This window comes from Piliocolobus tephrosceles, chromosome 16, assembly GCF_002776525.5.
Source record: "Piliocolobus tephrosceles isolate RC106 chromosome 16, ASM277652v3, whole genome shotgun sequence".
In the NCBI taxonomy this organism is placed as follows: domain Eukaryota; kingdom Metazoa; phylum Chordata; class Mammalia; order Primates; family Cercopithecidae; genus Piliocolobus; species Piliocolobus tephrosceles.
In genome coordinates, this window is record NC_045449.1 from 20293839 (window position 1) to 20303198 (window position 9360).

At 52.3% G+C, this 9360-nt stretch overlaps 1 protein-coding gene across 2 annotated transcripts in view; it reads right to left on the minus strand.

The window, feature by feature from the left end:
* The window catches only part of TMEM11 (transmembrane protein 11), a 17383-nt gene extending 10051 nt beyond the window's left edge, over positions 1 to 7332 (minus strand). The window contains exons 1-2 of one of the 2 annotated variants that reach the window (XM_023195007.3): positions 6801 to 6920; positions 3696 to 3987 (exon numbers count right to left, since the gene is read on the minus strand). In XM_023195007.3, the coding sequence (XP_023050775.1) occupies positions 3696 to 3697 (2 nt within the window). In that variant the 5' untranslated portion in view covers positions 3698 to 3987; positions 6801 to 6920. Of the gene's footprint in view, positions 1 to 3695; positions 3988 to 6800 lie in introns of both variants that reach the window. The other variant, XM_023195006.3, reaches the window with a different exon arrangement.
* Positions 7333 to 9360: the final 2028 nt, after the last annotated feature.

Sequence of the window (9360 nt, forward strand, 5' to 3'; positions counted from 1 at the left end):
CTTCATGCTTTTCTGTATTAAAAAAAAAAAAAAAAGTGTTGTTTTTTTTTTTGCTTTTTTTCGAGACGGAGTCTTGCTCTGTCTCCCAGGCTTGAATACAGTGGCGCGATCTTGGCTCACCGCAAGCTCCACCTCCTGGGTTCATGCCATTCTCCTGCCTCAGCCTCCTGAGTAGCTGGGACTACAGGCGCCCACCACCTCGCCCAGCTAATTTTTTTGTATTTTTAGTAGAGATGGGGTTTCACTGTGTTAGCCAGGATGGTCTCGATCTCCTGACCTCCTGATCCGCCCGCCTCAGCCTCCCAAAGTGTTGGGATTACAGGCGTGAGCCACCACGCCCAGTCAAAGTATTTCTTTTATAATGGGAAAAATCATTATAAACTTATTCTTAAAAAGAAAAATTCTGTTCAATCCTATATCCTTTGAGGTTAAGGGACCAGACAGGAGCCCTCCTTCCACTGCCAAGAAGAGCAGGAGGTGGCTCACTTCCTGCTCCAGAACCTTCTCGGTGTCCACGAAAGGCAGAAGTCTGGACGGGCAGCTTCTCATGGCTGAAGCATCATGCTGGTGTCTACCCACAGTCCTGCCCAAAAAGAGAAGGACGGTTCCAGCTCCCTGTTTCCCTTGAGCAAACACTGGCCAGGCTGCCAGGCCAGCCACCATCACCCTCCCGATTCTGAGAGACCCAGCAGAGGCAGATCTGAGTGGAAGCACCCACATTACGCCCCTTCCTGGAGTGGGCCGGGCTCACAGGCAGGCCTGAAGCTCCGCCAGGGCAGAGGCTGCATTTCCATCATAGTTTCCCCAGCACTGGGCCTGAACGTAACAGGTTCCCAAAAGACACAGGTTGGAGGGACATTTCTAATGATTACAGGGATGAGCCACAGGAGTAACAGGAGGGGAAAAACAATGATGGTTATTAAGAGAACTGGTACTGGAAAGAAGTCAACCCATCCGTCAGGTTGCTTTTCGCTTAGTGAACAGGGTCACCTGATCACCTATGACACGGGAGGGGCTGGGCTGGACCTCCATCCGCTTCTGCCTAATTAAGCCCTGCTTCTTCCCAACCCACAGAAAGCAGAGAAATGAAGCAGCGAAAGCCCGTGCCTCAGACTCAAAGGCACAGGCACGCGGCCCCATGGCCTGAGGAAGACTCTCACAGGCCAAGGAACTTTCACAGGGTACCCAGCCCTTTCGTCTGCTTCAGAGGACGCTTTCCTATTCTGCGCACTGGTAACTGAGCAGCGCTTCTATCTGGGGGGCAGGAACAAGGTGCACCGAGTGTGGGAGCCGAGAGGGTGGATTCAAGTTCTCTCTCAGCTGCCTACTGGCTTTGTGTCCTAGGGCAAAACACCCGGCCCCTCTGAGCCAGTTTCCCATGTTGTCAGATGGGGCCAGAGGCCCTGGCTCTCCCAGAGGACTGCAGTGAAGAGGGAACAGTTGCCAAGCACTGCCCCTCTGCCTAAGGCACATGTGGCTGTTGAAATTTAAATTAATTGCCGGGCGCGGCGGCTCAAGCCTGTAATCCCAGCACTTTGGGAGGCCCGAGACGGGCGGATCACGAGGTCAGGAGATGGAGACCATCCTGGCTAACACGGTGAAACCCCGTCTCTACTAAAAATACAAAAAACTAGCCGGGCGAGGTGGTGGGCGCCTGTAGTCCCAGCTACTCGGGAGGCTGAGGCAGGAGAATGGCGTAAACCCGGGAGGCGGAGCTTGCAGTGAGCTGAGATCCGGCCACTGCACTCCAGCCTGGGCGACAAAGCGAGACTCCGTCTCAAAAAAAAAAAAAAAAAGAAAAAAAGAAATTTTAATGAATTAATTGATTTTAATTAATTAAATTAATTAAATAATTAATTAAATTAATTAAATTAATGAATTTTTAATTAATTAAAAAATTCAGTTCCTGGCCAGGCACAGTGGCTCACACCTGTAATTCCAGCACTTTGAGGGGCCAGGGCAGGTGGATTCCTTGAGCCCACAAATTTAAGACCAGCCCGGACAACATGGTGAAAGCCCACCTCTACAAAAAATACAAAAATGAGCTGGGCGTGGTGGTGCATGGTTGTGGCCCCAGCTACTCGAGAGGCTGGGGTGGGAGAATGCTTTGAGCCAGGGAGACGCAGGTTGCAGAGAGCTGAGATCACACCACTGCACTCCAGCCTGGGTGACAGAGCCAGACCTGTCTCATAAAACGAATAAATAAATAAAACCTCAGTTTCTCAGACACTACAAATGCTGACAGCCATACGTGGCTAATGGCTGCCCTAATGGATTGCAGGGACACACCAGAAGGAGTCTGTCATGCCAGAAACTCCTACTGGACAGCCCTGCTCTGAAGAACTGTTATGACTACTACATGGTCGTCAGCTTTTCCTGAGAACTGTGCCCATAAAGCGGCTGCTGGCACCAGGGCGGAACACAGTGGCGGCTGGGAGGTTCCCGGGTGCACTCGCTCATGGAGGACTGCCCAACTCTACTCCCCGCACCTCGCTCATTGAAAAACAGGTATACACCCACAAGCTGGAGCACAGGAGCCACCTCCCCACCTCCGTGGACCCAGGCGCAGCCCTCCCCTCTTCAGAAAGGGGGGTCTTCCCTGGAACATGACCTAAAGGACTGAACCACTGAGGCACAAATTCATGCACTTGGAATCCAGGCTGCTTGAGTGAACCAAGGAAAACAGAAATTCTTGAAAACTTGAAGGCACATCAATGCTGAAGAGGATGAACCCCATCCTTACCTACGAATCCAACTTCTGTGGCCAGAACATGTGGCTCTGCCTTTGTTAAGCAGCTGAGCAGAACCCCACAACCAGTGGCTAAACCCCCACACACTTGGGTGCAGATCCCATATCTGCTCATCTCATCCCAACCAGAAGGAAACAAAAACTCCCACCACACACAAAAACGAGCATGGGAGTCTTTCAAGAGAGATTAAATACTCCCAAACCCTGAGAGTGTAAAAGGGAAGGATCAGATCAGAAAGGGAAGCTGTCACCCCGGGACCATGGCCCGACCTGCCCCCGGGGCTTGTGCTCCGTCTGCTCGCTGGATGAACCTGCAAGGGCCACCTGGGACCAGGCACACCTGAGTTCACAAAGAAGAGGACAGGTCCTGGGGAATAAAGCGTGGCATGGAACGCTATGGAAGTCAGCCCAGGGAACTGGCTGCTTATAAAATGCTGGAGCAGATGGCCACGCAAGCCAGGGGAGGGGCAGGCCGCAACAAATAACTTCACCCTAGGCCGGGCGCGGTGGCTCAAGCCTGTAATCCCAGCACTTTGGGAGGCCGAGACGGGCGGATCACGAGGTCAGGAGATCGAGACCATCCTGGCTAACACAGTGAAACCCCGTCTCTACTAAAAATACAAAAAAACTAGCCGGGCAAGGCGGCGGGCGCCTGTAGTCCCAGCTACTCTGGAGGCTGAGGCAGGAGAATGGCGTAAACCCGGGAGGTGGAGCTTGCAGTGAGCTGAGATCCGGCCACTGCACTCTAGCCCGGGCGACAGAGCAAGACTCCGTCTCAAAAAAAAAAAAAAAAAAAAAAAAAACTTCACCCTAAACCTGAACCATTAGCCCAGTGCATCTGGCCCTCTGCACACCCCAGGTTGCCTCATATCATGCTCAGAAGCAGATCAAGTACATCTTCACATGATTATAAAAACAGGAACTCAGAGCACACAGCTATACTCACATTCCAACAATCACGGAGGGCTCAGGGAGGTTCAGGGGCCCTGAGAGAGTGAAGTCAAGCAACCCAAGTAAGACAGGCGGGGCTGTCTGTGAGCTGGTCCGGGCTGGCACACGGTGGCAGAACACAGATACCTGCACTGTGCTTTCCTAGATGGGCAAGTGTGTCTCAAAGACGCCGACAGGACAAGTGGCAATCTGTTTGATGTGCTCGTTGCCAGTGTGCTGAATTTTGGACAAGAATTCAGGTTACAGCTCAGAGTCTGATGTTCTTCATTACAAACACTGTTGGTTCCCTAGATTTAATGGAGTGGAGAGAAAAATCAACATGCAAGCACTACCATTTTGCTATTTCCACCCCTCCTATTTTAGTCGAAACCAGCACTGTCCATATCGTAACTTTCTGCAGTGATGGAAATGTCCTCCACCTATGCTGTCCAATATGGTAGCCACGAGCCAGAAGTGGCTATTGAGCCTTTGAAATGTGGCTAGTGAAACTGAGGAGCTGAATTCTTCATTTTATTTAATTTTAATGAATTTAAATGTAGTTGCCACATGTGGCTGATGACTACTGAACTGCTGTGTTAATTCAGCACTAATTCTAGAGCTGTGGTTCTAGACTCAACAAGGTAAAGCAAGAACCCACACGCTACACGTGCTAAGCTGGACCATCTAACACACAGTGCTGGCAGTAATACTGTGGGCAATCTGGCACTGGGTGAGGCCTTTAAGTACAGTGCATGCTTCAGAGTTGGTAGTCGCTGGCAAATCTGGCAAGTTTGCCCAAAGTGTCGCTCTGTTCTAGCCCCTTGTCCAAACCAGACACTGTTTCCCTCAGCTTCAGCAAAAGCAGATGCTAACCAGGTGTGAGCAGCAACGGGAGAGAGCACTCGTATAATATGGAGCTGAGATTTGAGTCAGCACAAATGTGACATGGAACAAAGTCATTTAAGAGAGCCATAAACAGCCTACTTCAGTCATAAGAGCCAATAATACACTCAGATCTCACAATCTAGGGTGCTGGGCCATCAGCTAATCCGCCCTGCCCCACCTGAACAGTCATCACCAACTAAGCAGGAATGGAGGGATGCCCAGAAGTCAGCTCGCTAGCCCCACAGCGGGTTATGTTTCCATCCGCTGCTCAGCATGGAAAGAGCTTAGGGAAGCTGGGCTCGGGCAAATGACTTTTCCAACAGAACCTGGCTAGGGGTTTACAGCAAAAGCCAACAGAGAGGTAGTCTCCACCCACACCACGTTATCTAGGAGAGTTGATGGTGACATCCAAACTACAAAACCAAATGCCACATTCCTGCTGACACACAACATCTGCGTGTATGAGTGGAGCCTTCAATTCCAGGCCAAAGGTGCAACCTGAACACCTACAGAGACCAAGCAGGTAAATGCACTGAGTCAAGCTGTCAGGTGACTGAGTCAAGCTGTAGGTGAGGAACCAAGAACTGGAGAGCACTGTCCTAACCAAAAAGAGTCAGCCACTACCCAGCTTTTCAGGGAGCGTTTTATGTGAAATCTGTTGGCAACTAATTTAAATTCTCTTGAAAACTGTTAAGGTTCAACAGTCAAGCACTGGCTCCAGCGGATGCACTGCTAATTTGTCGACTCCATTTTGAATAAATACTTGTCTCAAGCCAAAGCAAAAACAATTCTCAGGATCTATTTTCTTAGATCAATAAAAGCTTAACCTGTGCTGGCAAGGCTCCTGTTCCCTGCCTGAGGCATCCCTATTCGGCTCTTTTCAGTTGCTTTTAGTCCAACAAGAGGGTGTACGTTTCTAAAACTTTGTTTTCTAAACAGGTTATTTCCTATTACTGTTTGCATTGAATATCTTGACAATGTTTGCTAGTTTTTAAGGGCATCTGAAAACCATTGAGGTAACTTATTTAAATGGTCCAATCTAAGAAATACCAGGCGGGAGTTAGAAAAACAAAAGTGTGTTTACCACTGCTTTTCCAAGGAAGAGCAAATGCAGAACGGGCAACGTTGGATAACTGGGCTCAAGAATAAAGTGCAAGCAAGCTAAAGGACTCTATCACAACTGCCAAACAGGAAGAATCTTCCCAGCTGGGAAAGCCATCTGCAAGCAATAGCAATGAACACGGGATGGAATCAGTCATAGAAAAAGAATAATGCAGAGTAGTTGAGAGGCAGAGAAATTTTCTGGTTAGACAATCCTCACCAAAGAGACGGGCAAAAAAACAACAGCAAAACCAAAACTTTCCTTTTTTGCTGACCGCTGCTGTAACAATCAAGCTTTAGCGGATAGTTAATCCAGGTGGCTCCACCAATATACATCCTCTCCCAAACTTCTAGTGGCTGAACAGCTTCTAGTGGCTTCGACTAGGTGAAACTGCTTTCCCAGAAGCAAAAAGTGCAACTTGAACATGTAACACGGACACTACTCCAATCTCATCTTCTAGAAACCAGTTATTCAAATGGAGGTCCCTGTTGGAAGAAACGCTCCTAGCTCCCTACCCACACACCATTCATTAGGAAAGGTCACTTTAATTGACTTCCACGGCAGGAGCGCTTGCACAGAACCATCCAAGTCTCCAGAATCGCCCCTCGAGGAAGTGGCCGCTCTGGGCCCGGAAGAGACACATGTGGCGGGAGCTAAAGCTCCCTGGTAAACGTGCAGATCAAACTACCCCTGCCGCGGCCGGCCTGCTCTGTGAAGGCTTCACCTTCTTTCTCTCTCCGGGGGCCCTGCCTTTCTCGCCACGTCGGGGGCCGCGGCCGAGATGGGAAGGGTGCTTCGGCCGCCGATCAGCCCGCGGCTAAGCGGGTCCCTGAGGCCTGCGCTGGGCGCCAGTTCCTCTCCGCACGGCCCGGCCTCGGGCCCAGCCCCGCATGGCCGCTGCCCACCTTACCCGGTCCGGCTAACGCCCCTTCCCCTAAGCTCTCCGCCGAAGCCTTCGACCTCGCTCCTACCCGGATCCCGGATCCTCCAGAACTGGAACCCCGTATGCCAGGCGGGGGTCGGGGGAGCCCGGGGATACCAGGGCAGGAAGGCTGTTGCAGCCCCCGGAGGCCGCGCTGGGCTCTCCGGCCCCTGAGCCGCCTGCACCGTGGGCAACAAGCCCTTGGATCTCACCTCTCTCGGGCGCTGCCGCCGCTGCTGCCCGGGCCAAGACGCCTCCTTCCCCAAGCGGCCATCTTGGAGACACTCCGCTTGCCAACGTCTCGCGCCAAGGCGGCATCGGGAGAGCAGGCGTGCCGACGGGAAGTGTAGTCCGGCCCGCTGTCCCGGGACGCTCGGCAGGCGGAAGCCGGGCCTGGCGGAACTACCACGCCCACAAGGCAGCGCGCCGGAAGCCCCGCCCCCGGGGTCGCCGGGGCCCGTAGTCCTCCTGCAAGGGCGCGAGGACCCTTAGGAGCAGTCGTGGTTCAGACATTTTTGAAGAAACTTGAGTTCCCGGCGTTCGCAGCCTGGGAGTCACAGGCGCCCACCCACCGGTAGGTCCTTGGGTTTCGAGAGCCAGCAGCTGAAGGAGAGAGAAGATGAAAGTGCCTACAACTCCCAGAGCACCGCGCGTAGGCGCTCGGCCCTGCCGTCCCGGCCAGCCAGGCCGCGTCTCCTGCCGGGGGCAGCCGCGCTGTTTGCGGGCCTCTAGCGCCCGGCCCTTCCGCGTCGCCCCGCCTGCCCTTCACAGCCTTGGCCCATAAGGTCACCGAGGGGCGGGAGATGCCGCCCGGGCCCTCCTCGGAGTCAGGCGCTGCTCCCGCACCATCCCCCGCCCAATTCAGACTCCGGGGTACTTTGGAGGCCGAGACAGACACGCTGTCCCGGCTGCCACGGAGGTCCCTGCTTGCAGGTGCAGGCTGTTAGAGGAGAGGGTCTGAACGCCAGGAAGGGGAATAGCTGTATGACAACTGCTTGGAGAGATCGCCCTGCGACAGCGACAGCCCTGTTTCAGACAGGGCCTCCAGGCCTCTTAGACTCAGTCCTTGCCACGCACCCACTCTTGTTCTGTCCGCTGCGACGGCATAATCTCGGGATCTTTGAAGGCAGATGCGGGGCTAAACCGTCCCAACTGACGGGAACCCTGCCCCAGGACCTGACATCTCCTTGTCTGGACTGCTGTAACGAGTCAGTCAGGAAGGACTAACTGGAACCCAGAGATTCCCAGGTGCTGCTGCCTCAGACCTGTGGACTCTGGGGGATCTCTTACAGTTTGTAAACTTCTCAGTTCCTCTACTGCTCCCACACACAACAGTTGCTAAACATATTAGTTGGCCGCATAAATTCTTGAGCAAAAGAAATGTGAAAATCTGCCCCAAATTCAGCCTAGAAGAAGTCCAGCCCGGCGCGTCACACTTTCGTGTAGTGGAACCCCCGTCCCCACCCACCGCAGGCCACAGCAGGCCGGCCAGCAGAAGGAAAGGCGACCCTCTCATTGTTGAGGATTCCTTTCGATTTCCTTCCAGCTCACATTCTACCACAGTTTTAGCTGCTTACAATCCTCTCACCGTCCCTCATCACTTATAGTGTGTGATTCAAACTCCTTAGCACAATCGAGAAGCACCCCCGTAGTTTGGAAGTTGCCTAGCTCTCCAAATTCAACTGCCTACCTTTCCTGTCTGGAACTTAACCAGCTAGTAAATTCAGAGGGTTTGCAGGTACGCAGATGTTCTATGCTTTGCCTAAATGCTTTTGCCACCCAGCTAACTTTGTCTGTTTGTTTGTTTGTTTTTTCAAGACAGAGTCTCGTTCTGTCTCCCAGGCTTGAATGCAGTGGCGCGATCTTGGCTCACTGCACCCTCCCCCTCCCAGGTTCAAGCGATTCTCCTGCCTCAGCCTCCTGAGTAGCTGAGATTACAGGCGCGTGCCACCACACCTGGCTAATTTTTGTGTTTTTAGTAGAGACGGGGTTTCACCATGTTAGTCAGGCTGCTTTCTAACTCCTGAGCTCTTAATCCGTCCGCCTCGGCCTCCCAAAGTGCTGGGATTTACAGGTGTGAGCCACCGTGCCCAGCCCTCCCAGCCAACTTTTATCCTTCAAGACCTTGTACCTGTCTGGTCTCTAAAAAGTACCTGGTCTTTCAGTTGGGTCATACGGCCCTGCCTCTAAGTGACAGCGTAGCCTATGCTGGAGACCTCTGAACAATTCCGTGGTATGACACTGTCTGCGGATATGGCTGTCTTTTCTTTGGATCAGTGTGGTGGTTCAGAGGGTATACTAGGGATTCTAGAACACACTTCTGGCTCGGGCTGCTTGTGTAACTTCTCTTTCTCAGCTGCCTGGTTTGTATCATGGATGATAGTACTTCCCCTCAGAGGATTGCTGTGTTTCATGAGGTGATACATGTATGGAACTTAGAAAAACAGCACAAGGTAACAGTAACAAGTGATTATTATGTAATGCCAAGTGCTGTTCCGTATTTTAAGTGATCTACATCTTGATCTTCACAGCAACCCTATAAAAGTGATACTGTTGGCCAGGCGCAGTAGTTCATGCCTATAATCCCAGCACTTTGGGAGGCTGAGGCGCGTGGATCACCTGAGGTCAGGAGTTCAAGACCAGCCTGGCCAGCATGGTAAAACCTCGTCTCTACTAAAAATACAAAAATTAACCAGGCATGGTGGCGTCCGCCTGTAATCCAGGCTACTCAGGAGGCTGAGGCAGGAGAATCACTTGAACCCAGGAGGTGGA